This window comes from Chlamydotis macqueenii, chromosome 10, assembly GCF_036417535.1.
Source record: "Chlamydotis macqueenii isolate bChlMac1 chromosome 10, bChlMac1.mat, whole genome shotgun sequence".
Classification (NCBI taxonomy): domain Eukaryota; kingdom Metazoa; phylum Chordata; class Aves; order Otidiformes; family Otididae; genus Chlamydotis; species Chlamydotis macqueenii.
In genome coordinates, this window is record NC_141565.1 from 2969039 (window position 1) to 2995415 (window position 26377).

The 26377-nt window shown below is 45.5% G+C and overlaps 1 protein-coding gene across 1 annotated transcript in view; it reads right to left on the reverse strand.

Moving 5' to 3' along the window:
- Window positions 1-16123: 16123 nt before the first annotated feature.
- The window catches only part of SLC6A1 (solute carrier family 6 member 1), a 59157-nt gene continuing 48903 nt past the window's right edge, over window positions 16124-26377 (reverse strand). Inside the window, exons 11-15 of the mRNA XM_086755407.1 lie at window positions 24498-24629; window positions 23822-23924; window positions 22452-22552; window positions 20450-20617; window positions 16124-18537 (exon numbers count right to left, since the gene is read on the reverse strand). Coding sequence (XP_086611533.1) covers window positions 18433-18537; window positions 20450-20617; window positions 22452-22552; window positions 23822-23924; window positions 24498-24629 — 609 coding nt within the window. The 3' untranslated portion in view covers window positions 16124-18432. The remainder of the gene's footprint in view (window positions 18538-20449; window positions 20618-22451; window positions 22553-23821; window positions 23925-24497; window positions 24630-26377) is intronic.

Genomic DNA, 26377 nt, shown 5'->3' on the forward strand with positions numbered 1-26377 from the left:
TTACTTGGCCACGCTGCCTGCGTGCAGAGAGTGATGTGATGCAGATACAGACAGTTCAGTGGGTTTGGCCTAAGATTTGCAGCTGAAGCTGTGTGCTAGGGAAAGGACTGGAATGTTCCTTTCAAACTGAGGCACTGGGACCTGAGTTGCGGGTGCCAGATGATGCTTTGTAAGGTTATTTTCTTGAAATTAATTCTGCAGTCTAGTTTCCACTGACTGTGTCCTCTGTAATGGGGAAAACTGGTTTTAAATGCATCATATCAATGAACCATATTCCGGTGCCTCAGTCTGTGAAGCTGGGTAGCTAGACCTACCACCTTGCTCCAAAATAGCTTTGGTTGGGACTGTGTAATTAGGAACACCAGCCCAAAGGCTGAAAGTTTTAAATTGTGAAATGTAAGGTAAAACCTGTCCTGGTATATGCTTGAGAACCCACCAGTCTTCACAATGAGAGTGGATAACACTGGAGCTGGTCATCTGGTCTTGTGGCATCTCCATCCTTCCTGTCCAGCCTCATTTCTTCTGTGCTGCTACGATAGGTTTCCAAGTATGCAGTGTTGTGCCACTATCCACAGCGGATCTTGGAAAGGAGATGGGTCTTCTGTACTCTGCATTACGCACCCATGCATGTTAGTCCTTTATGGGTGCACTGCAAGGATTTCTGTACAGGGTAACACAATGGGTAATTCTTGTGATCTTAGTCTTATGTTCTGAAAGCACTGAGTTCATGTTTTCGGAAACACAGGGAAATATTGCTGAAATAAATGAATGTTAACAAGTATAAAAACATTAGTGGAACTTGAACAATGTCTGAAGAGTCATGTAGCTACGGTGGCTTCCTTTATGTACCCTTGCACCGAGTCACTGTAAGCTGAGCATTTTACACAGAAAATTACTACATCCTGTGTGAAACAGTAGGAGTGAACCAGGGAAGCCTTAGACTTCCCTCTTAGATTTGTTTCTTCCATATTTTGTTAGGAGTTCAAAATCTCTTCTTTCCTGTATATGGATGTTGACTTCAAACCTGAGATTTGTTTCAAAAGGAGTGAAGTTAATGGAGTTTTATGAATTCAGCATAAAACATGTTGACCAGTGTTTTTTTCTACTTTCTCAGTTTCAAGCTCGGCAAGTAAAAATCTCTGAAGAGAAGCAAAAAGAATTTCTGAAGAGAAATGGGATCCCAAGTCCTCATGACCATGCTTTAATGAGAAGAGGTAGGTGCTTTAAAGAAGCAGTAAAGAAAAGATTTATGTAGGCACAATTAATTGTCACTCTTTAACTTTAGTGATGGCATCACTTCATATTTGCTCTCAGAAACTCACGCAAAGCCCGCATGCATACAGATAGAAATCTTGCACCTCGGTAGTTTTGTCCTTCCTCAGAAAATTGTTTCTGCGTTCATATTTGTATTGCACATTGCTCAGCATTATAAATATGAAATGCAATGCAACATAGCAAAGCACTGTTATCTATCTGAAAAACTGCAGCTCCACCAGGAAAAAATTCCTAATTTAGATGAAAAACTTGTGACGGTTTTTGACAGAGAGGAAGATAGAGCCAAGATAATCAATGAGTTGGCTGGTCACTGATGTATTAGAGCTACTGCGGCATCTTGTTTGAACACTGGGCGAGTGTGGGTTGTAGAAATCTCTAAAGCAATATCAGTGGTTTACGTGACTCAGTTGCTACTACAAAAATACTGTTGAATAGACACATACATAGCAAAAATGCTTAGTGTTGTCTACGACAGCACTCCCACTCCACTCTCTGAATGGATGATGACTTCCGTCTTGTGCATCAGAGATTGCAGCAAAATGTTATTGAGGGAAATACCTTCATATCTCTCGAATTCTGAAGTCCAGATGTACTGCTGGAACTGATTATAGTACCTTATTCAGCACGTCTCTTAACTCCTGCCTCTCATCTCTGATCCAAGGAGGATAGGACTGGGGGGAAATATTGCACGACCGACTGGGATTCCAGAAAATATCTGATGGTCAAAGTACGATTCTCTGTTCCCCTCAAGAACGTGAGATGAATGCAACTGCATCTAGTAACCTTCTGTAGCAGGCTGGGAGAAATTATGAGGAAATGGAAATTCTTCACCCTTTGGACATTTTTTAAACTCCAGGACAAAATTGATGGAGGCATATACTTTAAGGATCCTTTTGTAGCGTTTGGTTTTCAAGTCCAGCTGGTTCCCAAGACCTCAAATTTGTCCCAGCTGCAAAGCTCATATGACATGGTTATTAGCTTGATTGGCAGGCAAAACAAGATGGCTCTAAGACAGATTAATGAAGTAAATTATGATGTTACAGGGGCTAGTTTAACATACTTTGTGGGAAATGGATTCACTCAGCATCTGGAGATGACTGTGATGTGAAAAGATCTATACTTTGCTTAAATTCCCACCCCTCAGCCCCACAAATTCCTTCTGAACTTTAATCCTGTAGGGACCCATAACACATTTTGAAATAATAATATCCAGGCATTCCTCATTTTTCATTAGGAGGGGTGAATATGGAAAGGAATACCTTGTCTGCTCCCAGCAGTTTGAGGAATTTTTCATCCCTGTCCTTCAGGCGGTGACGTGTTGTTGTGACCATGCTTTAGTGTGAACTCAGAAAGGAGTCACAAAGCATGACATGGGATCCTCAAGGAAGCTGATGCCTGTGACTTACTGGCCTGTATTTCTCTACATTACATCATGGTGTTACAGTCATTTAAAATCTTATTTTACATAGAATTAGTGCTTGCTACTGCTGTCTCTGTAAAACTATGGTTATAGCATACAAAGATAACAAAAACAAAACAGATTGTCTATAAATAACTGGTCATTTAGAGGAACTGCTGTCACAGCTAAACCAAGTAAAACGAAGGTGTGGGCAGGTCAAGAGAAGCTCAGACAGAACAGCCCTGCCAGACCACAGCTCTGAGGCCTTGCAAGCCCTGCACAATGTATGGCCTGTTACTAGCATGGCTAACTACTCAAAAAAACCAGTTCCTAAGCCCTCTTCCTGCTGGTGGACCACAATTTGCATGGCAAAACTGCCAGTGTCTTTTCACAAGTTCCTTGTAAATTAGGTCTAAAGAGGCCTTTTTGTACATATGCTGTTTGCATATGTTGCTGTTTGTACATATGTTTTAGGGTTGCTCACACTTGAGCAAGACGCATCAGACAGTATTGTTTTTCTAACAAGAAATTCGTAACTTCTAAAGATGCCTGGACTTGAAATCGTAAGGAGGATCTCAGTCAAGCCCAGTGGAAAAGCTGCACTTCCCAGCCCTGAAATGACAGGGGTACATGCTGCGGCCTGCCAGCACTGTGTTCCACTTTGTCAAAGAGCAGAAGTGTCTCAACCAAATGAGTCCTTGTCCAACTGTGTCCTTTCCAAACTCGGTTCAACCACAGCTCTGCCACCGGGCCGAACGCTGTAATGTCCGTGGTCTCACTGGATCACAACTGGAACAGGCACGTCTTGATTCTGAGATGGGAACGGCCCAGAGGCCTCAAGCAAACCCTTGGCAACCCCGGTGTATTGGAGCAAGCACTATATCCTGCTGGACTCCTGCAGTCAATCAACACTACTGAGGTGTGAACTCAGGCTAAAAGGAAACAAAACTGGTGGATATAGGAAAAAAAATCAGAGCAATCTTCTTTAATTAGACACAATTCAACCTAAAGAAACCCCTAACACAGTATTGCTTGCATATAGTCTCTAGGCACAAGACGGTTTACGTGAATGAGTGACATTTCCTCAGTATTGTCACCAGACAGGAGAATCCCTGAACTGAGTAGGAGCTCCATTGCTTTCGTGTTTTTCAAGCGGCTTTTTGAGAGATGGTTCCCCTGTGTTTGTATTTAACTGCCATCACCTGCCCACACAGTGGATCTTTTTCATTTAGCAGAGACAAAATTCTTCCTCGGAATGGGGGAATTTGGGGCCCATTTGAATTGCTGCTCGTTGCTCTACCCTCAGGAGCTCTGTTTCAAGCATGGGTGAAAAAGCTCAGGTGTCAGCTTTGTCAAGAGGAAAGTTGCCACAAACTTCGGAACTAAGCGCTGCCTCTTTCTCTCCACTCTGTAACAGCATTTTTCCTTTAGCCCCTTTTCTTCAAACAGTGCTAGATGTTTTGTATCCCCAGAAGCACACCAGGCTCTGTAAGCTAGTGCTTGAAGTTGAGAATACAATTTTTGTTAATTAATGATTTCACAGTGCTCCTCATTTCTAAGCGGAGAGGAAAATCCCACCGCTCCATCACATCTGAAGACTACCAGACCGTTTTTGTCCCCAACGCACCTTCACAGATTAATAGAGATAAAAAATACTCCCGCAATTAGCATTGTCAAGCTCACGGCACGTGATCTCAGCAGACTGGAGATGCCACCGACTGCGGCTGGCTGACATGGAGGAGTCAAGCGCTTGGCCCAGCTCATGGCTGGAGTACTGGAAGACTTCACCGTGGAGGAAGGCTCTTCTGGGCCTCTTTTTTAACCATGAATGCATCTTAAAAAATGTGTGCCATCTGCAATAATTAATTTCTAAGCTGTTAGAGAGGGAATAGTTGCAGGAGAAAATCTTTGTAGTTACGGCTTATGTAAAAGTAAAATCACCCGCTCATGATGTAATGATTAGTAAGAAGTACAAAGTGATCTAATACCCATTCTTCTGTATCAAACCAGCTTTCGTTTTCAATCATAAATGCTGCCATTCTTAGCTCTGGAATAAGTGCGCTTCACATCGAGCTGCCTGGGGGATGTTCTCAGCCTGGGGAGAAGGGACATGGATTGTTTCTCTGTACTATTTGCAGAGGCCAGATCAAAACTCCACCACTAACAGTGGGAAAGGTGTGGAGAACCTCATCACGTGAATGCGGCAGCGCTTCTCCCTAAGCCTTTGGCATTGCCACTTGGCGTCCTTCGGTGGGAAATGAAGGCATTGACAGCTGTTATGGGCACTCATTAAGGGGAGCGAATGGGATTTTTCACCCTGGCATGCAGGCAAATAAAGAAGTCAGACAAGATGGACCACGCTTTTTGGTGCAAGAGCCAGAAACACATGCCATTATTTTGTATTTGCATTTTTAAGGCAGGTGAGGTAGCAGTGTAATTAAACACTGCTATTTAGCTCAGTATCGTGAGGAATCGGTGCCGATGTTTACTTAGAAGTTGGTCTTGATCATTAATTTTTTATCAGTTTTAGTAGCAGTAGGTTTTAGAACTAAGAGATAAATATGGGTAACAATATGAAAAAAGACTTTCCCCCCCCCCTCTTGGACTGTATATGAAAGGCCACTGACTTTAAAGCACCGAAAACATCCCTGGTGTGTTCAGCACACAGGAATGTGTGCTCTGAGGCTGTGTTGGTAACTACGCAGGCAGGAGATGCTTCTCTAAGATTATTACTCTTAAAGACTCGTGAGGTCGTTTAGGTGGACATTACATTGTCCTAAGTTCAGTAGGTGCCTACAGGTTAGAAGAGTGGCTGGGCTTTTAAGACAGTTTATTCTTTTGTTGACTTTTAACGTGCTATTAACATCCTGCGAGAGGTGATTGTTCTGCACATCAGAAACACCAGCACTACTATTTGGGTAGGGTGGATTAGTCCTTGTGAGAAGTTTCATGTTTTCCACCTTTACTGCTTTCAGGACCAAATAACTTACCTGAAGCTAGCTTGGAGTCTCAAAGTTGGAGAGGTGCACAAATGTTCAGAAGGATAACTGATGTCTGGAGATAACTCATGTGATGTCTGCCTTTCTTCACTGCCTGCTCCTTCAAGAATTTCTTGACATGTGTGTCTTAACCAACACAAATCTAGAGTCCCATGTTTCATGTGGCTTTACTGTTAGCTTCACATGAAAGTTTATAGCAGCTGAATTTTGTTCCCCATGCTTGTTGATTAAAAGCATGGCCAAGCACTTCTATTAAAAAAAAAAAAAGGTGGGGGGAAAAAAAAATAAGGTGGTAACGGCAAATCCGGCACTGATAGACAGAGAAAAGCATTGGAGGATCTCTAATTCCCAAACTACATCTTGTGCTACACAACTGAAGAGCAGCTTTCCAGAGAAGACTCCACCAGTGAGAACCGACGTGCTGTTCACTGGTGTTCCTCTCCCTCCAGTGCCCGGGCGTTAGAAAGGGAGCACACCGCTGGTAGTGCGTAGCCACCCATTTACTGCTCTCGACAGAGCTGAGCTTTGGCTTTACGCCAGTTGGTTCGGGGCTGTCTCCTGGCCCTGAAGCAGCTCAGTCTTGGAACAGAATGGTGCCAGGTGGGCAGCTCTCTGGGCATGGTGCAGTGCTTGTGGGTACATCCACTTCAGTTCCCATTGCCTGCGTTGCAGATCAGCAGTGCCAGGGGTCTGCGGGTAAGCGACTTCTGCTGTGAGGTTCTCATACATGGGAAAAAATCCTCAGGTGCCTTCTGAACCGCAGCTGTGGTGGTTTCAGTGTAAATCAGTAGCTGCTGCCTCATCAGCCTGTGGGCTACAGACAGAAACTGTTTGAACTGCCTGTCTGCCTCTGATACGTACCCAGTGACGGGCTGGTTAACGACTGGGGCTCCCAGCTGCTGCTGGAGTGCAGAATATCCAGGCTGGATCTCTTGTTTTCCTGATATTTATTTTCCACGTAGGAAAATACTTCATATCAACATTTCTTCTGAAAAATACAAAATGTAATCTAAATAAATTATTTCTAAATTACTCTTACTATAGAGCAGAATTCTGCTCAAAAAATAAAATAGTCTCAGACTTGAAAAAGGGAGCCTAAATTGATGGCTTTCAACTCTAGCAAAGCTTTCTTTAGCCTCTCTACTTTTTTAACGACTACATATTTTTTCTTTGAACATAATCTCTCCTGTGTCGCCAGGCGATTGTGCTTAATGTTCAGCAGCAAAGTAAATTTAGCGTATTAAAATCACGGCTTAATCAGGTATACCTGGGACGTGGCCGATGGGAGACAGCGTAAAGCATGCTAACTGCCGCAGTAATGTTTTTAGCAGGGGTTAGGATTGATGAGTTTTAGGTGCTTGTTTGATGGGAGAACAGTGCACTTCTAATTTATTTATCATTACTTTCTTGACGATTTCTGGTATGGATTCTTTCTTTGCTTCTGGTTCCCAGCTTCCCTTTATGAAAAGCATTATCTGTCTTAAAAATTAAGCTATCTTCTGGTGCTACCAACCTTTTCATGTTGTGAGAGGAGATGGACAGAGTGATTACACAAGGTGTTGGTGCAGAGTGTATTTTAGCCGTTGTCTAATCAATAAGATTACCTAGAAATCATCTTTTCTGGAGGACACTAACATTATTCCAACAGACATAGTGCACTCGCTATTTCCTCTGGCAGAGTTCCTATCGCTGACCCCAAAGCAATTTTTTTTCATGTTGTATGCAAAATAATCAGGCTGTAGAGTCATTGTTAATTGCTTAATTTAGGGGTCAGATGTTGGTAACTTTTTAACAAAGTTTGCTAGGCAGCCTGAGCGGGCAGAAGAAGTTGATGTTCCCTTCAGAGTGACGGCAAGAAGGAGAAAGGAGGTCGCTCCAGTCGAGTTGTCACGGACATAGTTCAGAGATGTCCCTGGGAAGGACGCGTTGTTGAGAGTTGTGCAGTGATACTGAGTATTTATCGCTTACGGGTGGCACAAACCTGGTGGATTTCACAAGATTTATTGGGCGGGTGGTGAAGATGATGCCTCCCTCACGCTCAGTACCTGACTGCACTATCTGATGGGCAGGGAATGGAAATCAAGTCAACTCAAAGCTTGCAAACAGACAAGCAGTGATCAAATAGCTGAGCTGGGGGAAGAGTAACTACCCAGGATCTTGGCTGCGGCTGCGTGTCACACAACTGGAGCTTTTCCGTCCCACTTATTTGCCAGTGGAGCTGCTGGTCTGAGTGCTCCCTTACAGGCCTGAGTCAAAATACGACAGGATGCTTTAAAAGGGAGGTGGGTGTTGGTCCCTTCTCCCAAGTGACTTGTGATAGCACAAGAGGAAATGGCCTCAAGTTGCAGCAGGGGAGGTTTAGGTTGGATGTTAGGAAACACTTCTTTACTGAAAGAGTGGCCAGGCACTGAACAGGCTGCCCAGGGCAGTGGTGGAGTCACCATCCCCGGAGGTGTTCACAGAACGTGCAGACGTGGCACTGCAGGACATGGTTTAGTGGACATGGTGGTGTTGGGTTGATGGCTGGACTTGATGATCTTGGAGGTCTCATCCAACCTGAAGATTCTATGATTCTCTGAAAAAGTTCAGACCAGGTTTATTAACAAACTGCATCCTTTGGGCTCTCCTGGGCAGTCCACCAGCACATCCCAGGCTGGGAAAGGGCGGCTGCACCCAGTCAGAGGTGGTCGCCTGGACTGTTAGGAGCAGATTGCCGAGTTCTCCACAGCGCTGTAGAACAGCTATGAATGGAGAAGCGGAGTCTCATCTGGTTTCCATTACAGCTTTGGGCCAGGTCCACCAAGTTACACCAGCATAGCAGGGGAGTCTTCCAGCACGGAGCCTGGTTTGAGCTGCTGGAGGTTACCACGCCTCATAGGGCACATGAGGAATTACTGGAAGCTCCTAAGGGGCAACTTGAAGCACAGGCTTGTGAAATTAAAATGGCGCCTTAACCTCTGCTCCTGCAGAGAGAGATGTCACAACTGCCATGGGAATCCACTGGTCACCCCGTTACTCACAGCAGCCACAAACAGATAAATAGACACTGGTAAATTAACCCATTGCCCTATCTGGAAAGCTAAGGTGATAGAAAAAGTGCTGCTCTTCTCTTTGGTTTTTTTTCAGTGTTCAAAATAATGAGATTTTGGCCTCGCCGAGACCTCAGGGCTGCTCCAGCAGCAGTGAGAAACAATGGCAAACCGCATCGAGCAGGGATAGGGAACTGCCTTAGTAACGAGAAATGATTGCAAAATTAAAATATGTACAACTAATACGGTCACACAAGTTATGGGGATTTTTTTCCCTTTAAAATTCCTGAGAACGTTGCCAGGGCCTGTGAGGGCAGCACCTGCCGAAAGGGCCTGGACGAGGTCGGTGCAAATGGTGACCGTTGTCCCCCGGCTCTGAGCTGGGACTGCCCATCTCGCTGCGCTGAGGCGACGACAAGCTACGGGCTGCGGGCCGCCCAGCTTTCCAGCACAGGTGTTTATTAGTGACTTTAAGGAAAATGAATTCTCCTCCTCCTTTGTCTCCTCTTACCCACATCAGTCACTAAAACAATGCGCACGGCGCGTTTGAAGACTCAGCCAGCTCTGGCATTTGTACTTACGCTGACAAAATGCTGGCCTGCACAGAGCCTTGGAGGAACATTGTTCTGACAGCCCGTTGGGTTGTGCCTTTCCAAACTTTCCTGCTTAATGTACCGTGGGCCGCTCCCTCCTCCCCTCCACCCCCCGGCACCCCCAGCACAACGCCGCCGGCCACGGCAGCGCGGGAAGGAGCTCCGGCCGCCTCGCCAAAGGGAATCTGCGTGTGGCAGCGTGCAGTGTCGGAAAAGGAAAAGGGGCTTTTACAGAAATTAGGCTAGCAACCATGCTAAAAAAAGAGACAATAAACAGCTGGATTAGGCTGGCCACATAAATGTGTGCTCTTGGTGCAAACAAAGATCTTTTCAAAGGGATAACGGTTTAGCTCGTTATCTAAGCTGCTAATGAGGCTATTCCTATAGCAGTAACTTATCTTGGAAAAAGTTAAATTAAATGTTTCCTGAAAAGCCAGCAGTAAATAAAAAATAACCCCCGTCCACTAGTCCTAGTTTCACAATCTTGGAGAAGTTATTTTCATAAGAGAAAGAAAATCAAAGCAGAATGTGGAAACACCAGCTAAGCTTGCCAGAACGCCCGGGAGAAGTGAAGGAAAGGGATGAGCTGAAAACAGAACGTATCATCAAATATTGACTGGTCAGTAATGCACAGTCTGGGAAGAACCAGGGAAAAACTTTTCTGGGCATATTTATGGAGGCTTTCTGTGAAAGTGAGAAGCTGAAAAGTGACACAGAGAGCGTTTCACGCTGACAGCCGAATAACTTTGAGTGACGGAACTGAGTCCAGTCGCCGTTCTCTGTCACCTAATGCCGGTAGCTGGGTACCTCGGTGTTGTCTGGAGCTGTTTTATTACACCCTGTGCTTATAAACTTGCATTTTATTACTGAACTGCAGACATTCAAACCTAGGTCCTTTTTCCCCTCAAAACCCCAACCAACAGTCCCAGAATAGTGCTTTGGGGACAAAGACCCTGTCATGCTGCACTCCGGTTTTTCTCCGCATTATCTTAAGCAGCCCAAAAATCCTTCAAAAAAAAAAAAAAAGAAGAAAAATATAATAGATCCTAATAGATACCCTAATATAATAGATACTGCAGATTTGTAATAAATCTTTGTTAACTCCTTTGTTAGCTGATTAAAAGGCCTTCCCCCCTTTATTTTCTCATTTTAACAGGACCATTTCCTGGCATTTCACTCACTGCTTGAGATTACCAGTATCTTGTTCACACTCTCATTTACTTGAGCAGAGTTGGAAACCTTGAACTATCCTTTCCAATACATTGTTCTTGAAATGAACAATTGTACAGGGCATTAATTTTTTTCCAGACCTCGCCCACAAGTGAGCCATAACCGTGAAGATCCAGCTCTGCAAGAGTGTCGTAGTTCAGCCCTGCTCAGGACCAGACTACACAGTCTCTCTCTCACTCCTCCCACCCTCCGAGAGAATAGAGGGAGATGAGATAAGGAAAAAGGCTCGAGGTTTGAGATAAGGACAGGGAGAAAATCCCTAAAGTTACCGTCACGGGCAAAACAGACTCGACTTGGGGAAAACTATTCATTTATTACTACAAACAGCAGGATAATGAGACAGAGAACAAGATAACCTCCCCCCCCAGCCCTCCCTCTTCCCGAGCTTAACATTATCTCTACCACCTTCCCCTGCCGAGCAGCACAGGGGGAAGAGGGAATGGGGGTTGCAGTCAGTTCATCACACGTTGTTTTACGCTGCTGCTTCATGGCTGGGGGAAGAACTCTTCACATTCCTCCCCTGTTCCAGCTTGGGGTCCCTCCCACGGGCCACAGTCCTTCGTGAAACTGCTCCGGCGTGGGTCATCTCTTCCACGGGGTGCAGCCCCTCCAGAACGGCTGCCCCAGCGGGGCCTCCACGGGCCACAGCCTCCTTCAGGCACCCGCCTGCCCCGGCGTGGGGTCCTCCCCGGGCTGCGGGGGGATCTCTGCTCCTCCGTGGGCTCCCCGGGCTGCGGGGGGATCTCTGCTCCTCCGTGGGCTCCCCGGGCTGCGGGGGGATCTCTGCTCCTCCGTGGGCTCCCCGGGCTGCGGGGGGATCTCTGCTCCTCCGTGGGCTCCCCGGGCTGCAGGGGCACAGCCGGCCTCGCCATGGGCTGCACCAGGGGCTGCAGGGGAATTCTGGCCAGGAGCCACATTACTGCTCCCCCTCCTTCTGCACTGCCCTTGGCGTCTGCAGCCGTTCCTCTCACAGAAATCCTTCACAACGGGCAGGCAGACGCCTCTCAGGGTCTCTTCACATCTCATCTCCTCTCCACTTCTCTCAGCCGGGCCGGGCCGAGTCGGGCCCAGTCGCCGCCCGGCGGGAGGCCAGAGGATGAGGGGTGCAAGGCCCACAAGGCTCGCGCCTCCCCCTCTCTGCCCCTGCTCAGCTCCTTCACATCATCTCTTTTTTTTTTTTTTTTTCCCCCTCCGGTTGTCCCCTTCTTAAATCCGTTATGGCAGAGGCGTTATCAGGGAACATTCTGCTACCAATTGGCTCAGCCCCGGCCAGCAGCAGGTCCGCCCTGAGCCCAGCCAAGTCCACTGAACAAAGGGGAAACAACTTCCAGCAGCTTCCTACAGAAGTTGCCACCTTAGGCCCCCCTCACTAAACAAAACCACAACAAAGAGCAAATCTTTTGTCTCTGACTTGTTCCAGCTTGCACTTTCTTACTTCAGATGGGACCTTGGGCCTGATCGGTCATTGGCGTCACTTGTTGGAAGCTCGGTGTCTTCAGTGGCAAGTGGAACAGAGGGAGGGAGTCATTTACTCTAAGTAGCATGGGAGGGTTGCTGTAGAGTGGTCTTTAACCAAAATCTGAGTCTAATTTTGAAGCAGATCCTGACAGGCAAGGTCTGTCACAATACAGCTTGCCCACAGCAGAGCACCCAGGCTGGGAAAGGTCACCCCATGTCCCCAGACCTACCAAATTCTGGGGAAGGACCAGCAGCAAAGGTCACGCGTTGCTGCTGTATGACAGTGGGTGAAAAGCAGGGTAGCTCTGTCCCACGGAGCTCTGCCACTTCTGCGGCACAGCGAGCTGCCTCCAGTGTGAGCTGGTGTTTCTCTCCTCTGGTTTGATTAATTATTTTGGTCAGTCATTTAGTGAAATATTTGCAGTGCAGTGCAGTGAACTGAAACGACCTAGAAATAATTCCCTAACACAACCTGACGCTCTGGCTTATACTCAGAGAGAGATTTAGTATTTTACTCATAGGAGATCTTCATCAAAACGCTCCTCAGCCATTCCAGGGGAGCTGGTTCCGTTCCTACCGTACCAGCTATCTTTATGTACACGAGGTAGTTGGTAATTTAGATAAACAATTGGTAATTTATATATGCAGGGTAATATTTAGTGGCTTCCTGCTTCAGAAGTCAAGTGTGTTGGGAAGAGGCATTTTGCTGGTGGAGCTCCGGAGGAGCCCCTGGGACACTGCCCAGAGGTGCGGCCCCAGCAGGAATTGCAGCTGGTTTTCGGGAATCAGCCCTGGCAACACCAGAACCTTGGGGTGCTCTGAGGGGTTGCTGTTGCTGGCTGGCTGGAAGCTACTGGTTTTCACTGGCGTTACTGCTGCTGCCAGGGTGCCAGACCAGGCGGCTGAGCGGGGGTCACAGTCCCGGCTGTGGTGGCTGTAGTTAATTTTACCTGGTTGCGTCTGGGGCTGGCTGTTGCTCTGCCGGGAGGAGTGGGGTGGAGGAGTTGCTGTATATTTGCTTATGGTAGTGCCAGAGATGTCTGGAAATCCTTTTGTAGACTAAAACCAGCCTCCTATGCTTTTTCCCCCCCATGTTAAGCTTGTTTAGCTGTTCCTGAGTTGCTCCAGAAGCATGATGATGAACAGAAATGGCGTTGATGTAATGCCACAAGGCAGTGACTGCTGCCATTCACTTTCATCCTCCTTCCAGCATGAGGGGAGTATCCAGGCTGGTAAGGGGAAGAGGAGACCAGACACACATTTAACATGTACGTTTTGGCTATTTCCTACTCACTGTTATTTAACGTGTTTCTAAACAGCTGCTATCTCCAAAGACACGTATGGCAGCTGTGCCAGTTTGACTGCAGCACCAGAGCTGGCAAAACACGTCAATTTTTGTCTTTGTGACAGTGCCTGATCCATCCTGTCCTTCTCTTAGGCAGTGCTGGCCACAGCACCGCCGCACACTCATGACTCACGACTAACTCAGCCGATTACTTCAGCCAGCATGGTGTGCAGAAATCATAACTGCGTATCTGCCACTGATTTTGGTGTGAGACCATTTACAGACTTGGGGGAAAAAAAAATACTCAGCTGTTCTGTTGCAAAATAGTGTGAGTCAGTTCTCCCCTACCAACTGATAAATAGCAACCTGATCTCGTGGCGGATGTCCCTGCTCCTCGCAGGGGGGTTGGACTAGATGACCTTTGAAGGTCCCTTCCAACCCTAACCATTCTATGATTCTAAATCTTAAAACAGGGGGCAATTACTGAATGAGTGCACTGGGGGTTACTGGTTCGCTGTGCTGAACCTGCCTGCTGAAGGACACGCGTGCAGCGAGCGCTCGAGTTAGTGACTTCTGTGCTTGGGCAGAAGAATAGAACAAAACCCAACAATACAGCTCTGCAGTCCTAAGAATTAATTGGCTTTCTCTGAAAACAGAGGAAAAATGGCCCGTTGTCCTGAAATTGCTCCGGGAAGGAGTGGCAGTTACTGACTGGCCCCAGCCTGTAGAGGCAGGGCTGGGAAGCGGGAATGCTGCCACCACATTCATAAGAAGCCTAATCTCTGTGGAGGGATGTTTCCCTTTACCCTGTTTAATTCCCCTTCTGGAAAATAACAGGAAAAACTCTATGTGGATTAACCCGTCCCTCCCGCCCCATTCTTGTCTGGTTTATTTTAAACATCTTTCTACTCTGTCAGCGCCACTTGGCATGAAGACGATCATGATGGCTGTGCTTTCTCCTCATCACTGTCTGTCCGTGCATGGGCCAAAGGACCGCTCAGCCTCCCTGGAAGAGGCACTGGGGCTGCTGGGAGGGGATGGGAAGCAGCAGTGAAGATAGGGCAACGAGCAGCTGGCAGTGCAGGAATCAGCAGTGTCCCTTCAGGGCCATCGCCAGGCACCAGAGCTAACTGGCCATAAATACATACAGCACATGGCAGAGGGGGGGACGGATGCTGTTGGGTTTTTTTGTGGGATAGGTTTTCTGGTTGTGTGGTAGTGGGTGTTCTCTCCCAAGAACTCTCCCCTCTGAGCTGATCAGTTGAGATTCCTGGGACATAAAGCTTTTATGTCGTTGCTTTTCTCATTGTCTGTGTTTGTAGGCAGCTGTGCAACGGATTTGCGACTCCTCTGCCTTGGGAATCTTTCCTGAAGCCGAAGGGACCAAGAGGTGAATGTCCAAATGTTTCAGTGCAACCCGCTTTTGCTGCTCCCAGGCGGGTTCAATGGCAGCTGCCAAGTGTGGGTGCCACCGCGAAGGGCTGGTGGCAGGCAGGAGATGCCACCCCATCCGGGCTATGCTACGCGTGCAATCGGCTGCACCTGAATGCACGGCCATGGGGTATAACCCGGCCTGCGAGACCCAGCCGACAGCGGGAGCGAAGTCATTTCACGAGTTAATTGTCATAACGCTAGTGTGGCCTGAGCAGAACGACACAGAAATAACCAGGCTGAAAACAAACAAAACCCAAAAGCAACACAGTGTTATTTTGGAATAAACGCACGTGTAGCTGCACTAATGCCCCTGACGAGCAAGGACGTGGGTTTCTCCCGGGGCATCCTGCAGCCCCGCAGGGAAGAAGTGACCTTATTTGCATTTTTCTTGTTGAATTGCTGTTGGGATTTCTGCAGCGCAGCAAGAGAAAATTCCTCGAGGAGAACATGGAAATATCACAGCACTAACGCAATATCCTCCGACTGGGTTCCTTTTCCTCAGCCACCCAGCACCAAACCGCGTCCCTGCCTCGCTCCCACGCCACTAGTCTCCTTTTCCTTACAATCCCTCTGTGAAAAGCATCAGAGTTGTTCCTTCCCCCATTTCCAGAACAATCCCTGACCTCCCCCCGGCCCTTCCTCCCAGCCTTGTTTAAAAGCCCGAAGAGGACCTGCCCTCGCCGTGTGCGCATGTTTGAGTGCTCCTTCCTACGGTCAGCACGGTGAATTTGAACTCTGTGATGTTAGACGCTTCTATCAGGAGCATTTTCAATTCCAATCATGTTCTCTAAATTGTTTTGCCTCTTTCCCAGCAGGATGTCCTACTCCCATTTTGTAGCTGGATAACTAAATTCAGAGCACAGCTCCTCAGCAGCGAGAAGAACCTATTGCATGGCCTCGGACGTAAGGGAGACTGATGTGTGACCTGCTCGGCACCTTCTCACACATTGATGGCAGCTGATACAGAGAACAATGATTTTTTTTTTTTTTTTTTGTGGAAATGCATCATCTGTCCCCTTAGGCCAGCCCACTGGGATGGTACGCTCCTCAGTGACGGCTTGGAAACCACCGACGTCAGGTTTCACACCTGACTTCGCTCCCCTAGACATCCCCAATGGATGTTTATGATAAATCCAGGCTTTAGCGCCGGCTGCTCAGACCTCCTGCTCTGCATCTTCCCCCAGGAGTGTGAAAGCAGCCAGGCAGGGCGCAACCTTTAACCTGTCTGTATAAAGGAGGCACATACCAACTAAACCATAGACAGCCCAGTATGGATGAACTGCATACATCACAAGTGTGCTACAGCATTTCGACATTTAAAGGATGTATTTTAATATCTATAAAAACAGATGAAACAGAATGTGCTTCACAGAAGAGAACCCCCCTTGGCTTCGTCCAATGAAAGACTGCAGAATTCCCAATTTAATGTATAATATAACCTTTATTCTTTTTCCTCTAAACTCTTGGAAACTTACATAACAATCGTGCTTTAATTATGACACCATTTATAGACATTTAAAATGCATCTTAATTTATAAATATTTTACATTTGGTCCATAGAACAGGTTGCAATTTACTAAATAATACTGTACTCTTTTAAACAGGCTCTGTATATACTTTTGAATATGTATATATTACATATATATTTTTATATAGAGATAGATTTGCTTGGTGTTCAGGTATTTCCTTATTGCAAAAAGCATATATGATCATACAATAATCTTTTTTTTCAGGGCAAGTACTACAAAAAAGATACAGCTATTCACAGTTTACACACAGTAGTTCTACAACACTATCTTGTGCTATGATACGTTTGTACAGCTGTTTGCTAGAGAGCAGGTCTGTCAAACATCTGTCATAATTGTTTACAATCAAACATTAAATACTGCATTTTTCTTAGAACAACGTGGGACTTGGTTACATTAAACGAGAGAGAGAAAGGTGGAGTTTTTATCCTTAGTCTAATGAAATTCACAATTATAATGCGCATGTGTCGTGTGTAATGGGTGTGGAGGATGGACGGGTTTCCTCTAAATCCCAAAGACTCACAGGGCTTCTGCATTGCAGCGATAGCCGTTGAGGACGTAGCGTAGATCTCGTATTTTACAATTGAACTAGGGATGGAACGGTTTAGAGTCTACCAAACGTACGCTGAGATTTGATGCGGTTTGAAGTACATGTGTATTATATATATATATTATTTCTACAATAATGTGCTTGACATTCTGAGAATAATACCTTATTGCAAGAACATGTTTGTCACCTTCAGACGAAAACAACGAAAAACCCAACGTTCACAGTTGACATGTTTTTCACGTAGTAGTTCTACAGAAATTGTGCTATCTAACATTGTACGCTGCACAAAAAGTTGCTGAAAAGCATGTTTCATTGCACAGTTCTGTCACAGTCGTGTACAATCAGACATCACCTACTGCGTTCTCCGTAATCCTCGGTGTCTGTCGTATAGCTGCCACACGAGAAATGCCAGGCGGGGCCCCGCTGCGTTGCCCCCGCGGGGGAAAGCTCCCGAGAGCCGGGCGGGCTTTCCAGCCGGGGGGCAAATGCAGACGGAGCCCAGAGCGGAGATTTTTTTCTATTAGTGAAATAGCTTTCCCTCATGCCTTCATCACCACAAATAATATGTAAATAAAAATAAAAGTGTTTTCAAAGTGCTAACGATCCGTATTTTATAATTTGCTTATTAGCAACTGTTAAAGACCTTTAACGGATTAAAAAGAACAGTCGTGAGTTAAACCCGAAATCAAAATTACAAGGATAAGCTTCAGTCTGCCAGCCATTGTTTTGGTTTCTATTTCGGTGGCAACGCAATAATGGCAGAATAATAACAGCACAATAAAAGCTCAGGAGCTCTGAGCCTGAATTGCAAATACTTTGTATTCCTTCTGCTCCTGGGAATCTTTAAGAGCTCTTGGATATTACTTCTCATTCTGCTAAAAAAACTTAGAGGTCATATTTTTGCCTCGAACATCAGCGAGTCATGCATGTTCTTTTTCTAAGAAACAGTATATATATTTTAAAATAAATTTCTGATCTGGTTGGAAAGTTCTCCTGAAGGCTGAGCACCGACGGCGGTTACAGCCGGCATTGCCGCAAAGAGCCGCGCCACTTCGTCGGCACCAGGAATGTTTGTGAAGCTGTGTCTACTGGGAAGCGAGGGAAGAGGCTCTTCCCCCTCAAATGGCCTCAACTGGAGCAAATTTTAAGGGCAGACTTTTTCACTGGAAATCACTTGTTTACAAAATACGTCATTCTTTTGTACAAAACAATTCCAAACTTAATTGTACTCCTGCAAAGTCAGAAATAACAGTCTTGGGATTCAGCGGTAAGAAACGTTGATAAACTACTAAAAATCAGCAGCACAAAACTTCAAATAGTCGTGCTAAAAGGTAGATTAAAAAGGTCTTGGCACATCAATTTACAAATTCTGAGATATGCAACTATTCTTGTGAAAGGATAAAAACATTAACAGTCTGTGGATTGCCAGAAAACACAGAACACTGCCAACATCTGAGCTCACGCAATGGTTGGGTCGTACCCATGGCGGTTCCCTTATAGTGGAGATGACCTTTGTCTTTTTTTCTTTTTTCTTTTTTTTTTTTTTTTGCCACTAGAGGTAGGTAATTATATTCTCAGACATAAATTTGTGGTCATATTCAACCATATTTTTTGTTTTTCTGGAGCGGTATTGGTACGTTTACGATACAGAAGTTTAGATGTAGGCTTCCTTGTTCGCAGAGTTGCTCTGCTGAGCCTGGTCTGGCCCGTTTTCAGGATGAGTGATGTCTTCGCTTGGCTGAATCATTACTTGGATGCGCTGTTTAAAGAGCAACAATAAATGTGAGGCAGTAAAAAACTGTTCCGAAGCTTTTTTTTTTTTTTAAGCAATCCTGTGTAGGTATTGGAGCTAAAATGAAAAATCCTGTCCATCTCCCCAGTGCCCCAAAAGGCAGCAAGTCACACACACTAAAACCAGTTTTAGCTGTGTTCTGAACACAGCAGTAGTTGAAGGACCGCATGCGACTGGTGGGTACCACGAGGCACTAACGACCGCGCACACCTAGGGAAGAGAACCAACGAGACGCCGCAGCGCGGGGCGGGTGAGGAGGGACCTTGCTGCAAACCCACAGCTCAAGCACAGGGGCTGCAAGTTTGCGGTGGGCAACAGGGACTCAAAGCTGGACCTCAGATAAAGCAGACTTGTATTTAAGACCGTTTTATTTCTAGTCTGTCTCTCCTAGTCCTTTTGTGTTCTCCATTCATGAAATTTATCTGCTAGCTCACATTTGTATTAGGAAAGCAAGCCCAGTTTCGATCGTCAAAGCCCGTGAGTGGTGCAGGCTCCTCCTACTGTTTACCAGTCATTTGACAATACTTTCAAAAATGAGACCTTAATCCACAGCAAGACTGAGATGACGGACTGTTACTGTTGTCTTCTACAAGTCTGCTGAAAAAGCAGCCATATTTAAGAGCAACAATGCTCCATCTGCATGTAAAGGTTTCCGTAAGACCAAGGGAAAGCTATTCAAAATGTAGGAGCTAAGAACAAGCAGGGGAAAAAAAAAAACCAACAATTTTTTTGGTAGGCTTCTTTGAAGCATCACCGAGTCTTTTAAAATTTGCTGAAGACAAATGTTTGGATCAAGATCTGAGCAATTCATGAGGCATTACTCGTCAATTCTGCTTAAGGTCATCTGTCCCTTTGCAAAGACGGCTCTGTCAGCTGCTTTTAGAATATTCCAGAAATTCTGACAAATTCGTTGTGACACTCTTTGGTTCCCACCATTACAAAGGACAGAGATGTGTGTTTCCGTACTCACGCTGAAGTGTCTGCTATGCACAGAATGAGATTATTGGCTGGAGAGGGAAAACTGAGGATGCACCCAGATTAAAAAAGAAAAATTAAGTGTGGCGATTGTACGTAATTATTCAACAGGTCAATAACCTCATTAACGTTTCACATCCTTTAGCAGCATTTCTCTGAGGGGCTTAAAATGGAGTTAAGCCCTACAACGCCCCTCTCACGTGGGAGGCATTGTCTCCTTTTAACAGCGGGAATAAGGAATCGGGAGCGGGCAAGAGCACAGTGCGACGAGAAAAGGGCCTCTGATGTTCTCCATGAAGTAACTGTTCACAGAAGTCCCTTAAATAAAGACTAAAGGGAAGTGCAGCATAATCAGAACATATCCTCCCAGGATTTCACACGTGCTCTCTCTCAGCCGCAGCAGAACAAGGCAGCCGTTGTAATTTAGAACGGGTGTAACGCAGAGCAGGAGCTCAAATCTCTGATCACCTTGCAGGGAGACGCTACGCAGGGTTGCTGCGAGCAGACTCCTGGAAACGGGAGTTATGTGGGTTTAGTCCCGATGCCAGCTCCTCAGAGCATCGCCTGCCCTGACACGGGGCAGTACATCTTCTATGAATAAGGACAAACGTACTCATTTTGTAACCGGCTGCTTTGTTTAGCAGGTGCTTAGCAGGAGCTGGGGTGTGCAGGAGCTGGAGTTGGTGAGGCCCAGAGATAAGGACCACACTTCACACGGTGAGTGATGTTTGACAACAGACGGTACAGACGCTGTCTTGTCTTCCTCTTGCTGTTATGTTTTTTCTGCTTGACGCAAAATAACTGGGCTAAGCAAGCGAGGCCACAGGAAACACATAGTAGAAAATAACTGCCCGGTCTCTTTTTTACCAGTGCGCACGGGTCACGCAGGCAGTAACAGCCTTACCTGTTTCAAGGAGCCTTTCAGGGTGAGGAACATGTACGCCATATAGCCCGGTATCAGCACCATCGAGGACAAAGCCATGAACCAGCCAACCCCTTGGCCCCATTTTGGGAAAACGTAGCTTCCCATCGTGAGCGGTGTCATTTGGACTGCGCTGAAGATAAACACCCCCTGCAAAATACAGCAGAAAAGAAGATCTGGATAAGATTTTCTGTGTTCCAGAGGTTTTCTGGGCTGATGTGGACCTCAAGTCTGCCTTTGCTTCCAGGCAGGGAGAAAAGGGTTCCTTTGGTCCCTGGTGATGGCGGCCGGGACCAGGCTCGCAGATGGGGCCTGCAGGTCAGCCTTCAGGTGGAGGTGGCAGAAAACAGGCAAGTGCCAGCCCACGGCACTGACCGATGCCCTGCTAGCTTGATCTCTAGTGTGGGAACGTGTAAATGACTGAACTGTAACTCTGCAAGCGTGAAGTTTTTTGGAATATTCGTATCCGTACAGCTCTACCGTACTGGTCAGCAACACGTTCCTAGAGGCTCTAAATAAGAAATATTCTTTAAAGCCTGGCTCTGCACTGACCTCTCTGGCATCACTGCCTCAGAGTGCTTGGCCCAGAGGCTTTGGTATCGTTCAGGTCCCCTGAGCAGACGCATAACGGAAAATGAGGGCAGCCAGAATGGAACCTGTGGTTCAGTGAGCGGCTACGGATTGGTCTGTATAACGGAACTTACCCAGTCAAATTCAAAAACCACTCTGAATTTTTCAATAACAAGGGATGAGGAGATAGTTTCCTAGTTTCCCAAGAAGCTTCTTACCAAAATTAATCTCAACGTTCCAGGTTAACACAGTATTTTCACACACATAACCTGTGTCTCAGGTTACCCAGGTGTGCTGGTACGGGGAAGCCACGGGTACTACTAGAGCGCTCCGACAACCTGCACAAAACCAGAGCAAGGGCGGCTACTGGGAAAGATGGGGGTCCTGGGAAGCACCGCCTGCACACACGTGTATACTGTACCGCTGGTGGGCAGCACTTGTGGGGTGCTTTTCTGTTGTTTTCAAACAGATGACCTGCAAAAATGGTATTTTTTCCTTTACGTTCCCACGGAAGACTCCTATTCTGGCCTGTTTCAAAAGTCTAGAACAGCCCGCATCGGGGAAACCTGCTGCACTGAACCAGGGAACGAGGAAGCTCGTTCTGGCCCCTGTTCAGGCCTCGTGCAGAACATACTCCGGAGTGGAGAACGCGGACTGGGAAGTTGTATTAGTGTGTCATCGCCACCTGCAAACGCACACCGGACAACAAATCCTGCGGAAGACTTTACGAAACAGGAGAAATCTGGTAAGTCTGACATTCAGTATTGGTCGTCTGAGCTGACTACATCATGTGCAGTAAATTTACAGCACTTCGCTTATAACTTCAAAATGTCCTGTATGGGCGTAACTGGGTAAAGCGTAGAAGCAGGAAAAGACTGTGCTGTGGTTTCCAGTGCACAAAATCCTTGCAAGGTTTGCCAGAAAAACCAGTAGCAATGTAGTATAAACTGGGTAATATATTCCACGGAATCCCATGAGAGAAGAACGTCGGTTTATAATCCCAGTCTGCTACCAGAATAGTGCCTGTGATAGAATTCAGTTGGGCATTTTTGTGGATATGGAAAATTTAGACTTTAAAGAGATTGGTAAAGTTTAAAAATACAATAAATGGTCAAAATTTGTTTCTTACAGTTTTCTAATCTCTGCCAATCAGACTCTTGACTAGTTACCATCTCCAGAGGATTAATAAAAGTCTTGAAATTGCACAAGGCTTCTTTTTCTTAGAAGGCACAGGCTTCCTCTAACGGCACTGGGTTTTGCCTGTTGCCTTCAATGGAATCGCTCAAATCCTTAAAAAAAAAAGGAATGGGGTCAGAGTCCACATGAACCTGCGAGGGTGGGAACGACAACGCTGCGGTACACAGACCACCTCCTTTACAGCCTTTGAATCATAGAACAAAAGTTTGCTCCTTACTGCCACAATGATAGGAGTGAAAAATGACCAGCAGAGTTTCCACCAGATGCAGGGTCGGTATCCCACCATCTCTTGGATGTTGTCGTAAAATCTGTTAACACCTGCATATAGAAATAAGAAACAGTACAGAAACATATCAGATGGTTGACTCAATTCAAAGCTCAGTGGTTTTGAGAGACACAGTCATAAATGATGTTTGGAAGCACCATACAGACCCCCAACGTAACTTTTCAACAGTCTGAACGGGAAACAAATGTGCCAACTCAGAAGCACCAATAATCTTTTGTTCTTACTCTTCCACATCATAATTAATTAATCACTGACCAGCACACTTATTCCTCTGCAAAGGCTGAGGAAGTCAGCACATCTGAAGGTCAGATGCAACAAATCACCCTTGGTTAATTTCAACTCTAAGTCTTACTAGAACCAGAGATTTAAAATGATATTTTACAAATTAAATTTTTAAAAAATCCACCCTAGTGTTAACCTGCTCCACTCTGGGTGGGTACACGCACACCATATACACAGAACTGCATATGAAATCAGAGTAGCCCTTCTGCTGCTGCTGTGACCCACCAGCACTTCTTCATCTTCCAAAAGGCCTGTCTATCCTGTCACTCAAAACTTTGTATTGGATTGCTTCCTTTTTTTAGCTCGTGTACTTTTCCATTCGCATCTGCTGGATTCATAGGCAGTATCTCTTCCCTATAAAATGCTGTTCCATCCTCTGAAGCCCATTAAAAGGCAGCAGAAAGACTCCAGTTACCTGGCTCTGGACCTGGTTTGTACGACAAGCTGAAGTGCCTCAGCAGTCAGGGGAGCAGGTCCTTGGACTAGTGACCACGGAATGGAGGTCAAATGCACGGATACTCTGGGCGAGAATATCATATATATTCATTAATCTTTATACCCAGAGCTTGTCGGTCCAGACTTCTGGATATTTTAGGGCAAATTTGCAAGATACAACTGCCCAAGGAGCCTGGCTCTCACGGCAAGATCCTCGAGTGACAGAGTCATTTCTGGAACAGCAGCATTATGAACTCCAAAAGACCTAAATCATTATGCTGAGAACCGCAGTATCTAACACCTCTGAGGAGCCAGGCTTTCCCAGGAAGAGGGATGAGGAAAAAGAGGGAGATGTCACCTATTTGGTGACTAACTGACTTCCAGGCTTACACACAGGGTGTTTTAAAGAGGCTGCAGTACCTTCCGCAAGCCAGCTTTGAGTCCCCAGTGGGATTAAATGCTTATGAAACAAGGCAAATTCCAGTTCCACCCTCAGCACGTGCACACACAAAAGAAGAAATCACTAGATGAAGTAGCCTTATGATGTGCAAAACTTACGGAAAAAATAAAAACATATTGTTTACCGTAGCACCAGGATATCGAGATGCACTCAAAGAACACAAGGAACAAGAGACTCATCCCACTGGCAGAGTAATAGTCAAAAAGCTTAAACACATAGATTCCACCCTAAAACACAGAAGAAGGAAGTGTTAAAATAAATAGTAAGGACTCTAATATCAAGATAGATTAAAAAGCAAGCTACAAACTAACAGTGGTGAATAGGTTAGAGACATATTAATGTAAATTAATTAAAGTTAACACATTAAAGTCTTATAATGCTCGAGGTCAATACTGTCCAAAATTAGATTACTGCTAGAATTCAATTAACTGGTTTAATTTCACTCTACTCCTTTTTGTTCAATAATTCAATCATTTCCCTCAAATAGTTTGCAAAGTCTAGTAGATCACAGGAAGCAGTGGAGACACCCCCTGCCACCACGTCTCAGAGTGCCAGGCAGACGGGAGAGATGCGTATTTTCTTGTTGCCTGAACCATGAAGCAGGACAAACCGCATCCACACACTACAGGAATTTTACAGCAGTAAGTTAATGTCTGCTGCCTGAAGTCTTTAGATAGTGTTGATGATAGGTCCCTGCCACTTCCACGGTCTGCAATGACTCCTGGTTGGAGTGGAGGAAGGGAGAAATAAAACAGATTATGTATGTCAGACATAAGACCACGTTCTTCTACAGAACATACCTGAGTGATATTGGACAGCCCTATCAGATAGGAAACAATGCATACGACAGCAATGAAGATCTCTCTTCGATTGCGCAGTAACTTAGGAAATTCATCCACCAGAGCGGTTATGAATCCTTCCACAGTGCAGAACTGCAAGTAAAGTTAGACACAAAATACAACGCAATGCACTACAACAGCAGGATTACAGTCAGGGAGGAGTTCTCAACAGGGCTCATCACTGGCCTAAGGCTGCATTCATTAAACGATAAACGAAAATTCACTTGACTGCAGTGGAAGCACTGCTTCCGTACATCCTTGTTTCTGTCTAAAAAGGTCTCTGCGAAAAGATTTCCAGCTAGAAAAACACTCAAAATTCCAAACTATCAACTATAGCCTGTGCTTTATGAACATAAAGTGCTCGCTCTTGTGACAGCAGACTGCACAACCTAGAGTTGACCCCCAGATCCTTCAAGAACTTCCTCTCTCCTTTCTGTGATTTACTCACGTACGTGAAAGCCGATAGACACAAAAAACCTAATGAGATTACTGCTTCAGGGTGAAGGTTAAAGACACAAGATTGATTCTCATATGTAATAAATCTGTATCCCCAGAAATGATTTTTGCTGAGGATGTGGTCCTCCACACGGAAAGCATGGCCACACTTCAGATTTTCTCTGTAGGTATATATTGAAAATATATGTTATGATTATGATGGCTGCAGTCATGAAAAAATGTGTGTAAAGTTGTATTAATTTCCAGCAGTGCAATCAAAATTTAACCAATAGTTACAGTTTCTATAAATTCTAGCATGTGAAATGTTTCACTGATAGATAGAAAATGAAGGAAGCATGACAGGCTGTAGATATAGAGTCTTTTTAAATAATATTAGAGTACCTTCCTCAGCTGTTAGTTGCCTAGAGACAAGTTCTTTCAAGAATATTTTTGACCCAATTAATTTCACAGCAGTTTCTCCCCAGACTGAGCAATAGGTTTTAATGTCAAGCCTGAAGCTGATTGAAAAACAAAGAAGTGGAAAATATAAATCTTCAGCGTCCTTTCACATTGCAGTATAAAATGCCCTCTTGGTCTTTTCATATTTTGGTTCACAAGCTGAAGTCAACTTGGATTTCTAGAAAACGATGAATTTTCTCTGCTGAAGGACTAGTACAGTCCTGTAACTGACGTGCTCCGGCATGAGGGCTGTGCTCCTAACGTAGGGTGCTGGTTTGGGAACCGCGACGGGCTGCAAGCAGGGCAATGCACCTGCCTGTGATGGGCACGCAGAAACGACCCAACATTTCGGCAGGCAGAAGGGACTTCCCTGACAAGGTCCTCAAAGCGTGCTTGGCAAAATAAGACAGGCTGCTCTAGTTAGTGCTTACCATGGAGTTGCTATCTGTATTAAAATGATTACTCAGTAACGAAAGCTTTTGTTGGACATAGCCCTTTCTAGCACATAAGGGGCTGCTTCTTCTTCTGTGTGCTTTCTTGTTCATTTGGCAATAAACATTTTTCTAATGATTCCACGACTTAATTATGTTATTTTTTAAGTATTTAATCTAGCCAGTAACTCTGGAGAATATCTTACATGGATTTGCAAAGCCTCTAGGTTGTGTGTCCCCATTCACTTCCAGTTGTCAGACACCATCTGTAACTCTTAGCTAAGGCCTGAGCCAATAAAATCTCAATCTTTACCATTGGGAAGTGATTTTGGAACACGCTGAGACGCAGAAGATCCTCAGTAATGAGCCTACTGCCTCCTGAATGTGCTCCTGACATTCATGTTCTTAAAATGAAATGCGCACTGCATCTTCTTCCTCCACGCGGTAAGTTTTGAAGTCGCTGTTCAGAAATATCTCTGGCATCTGGGATAAAGCATATCCCAGTGTCTTCTACAT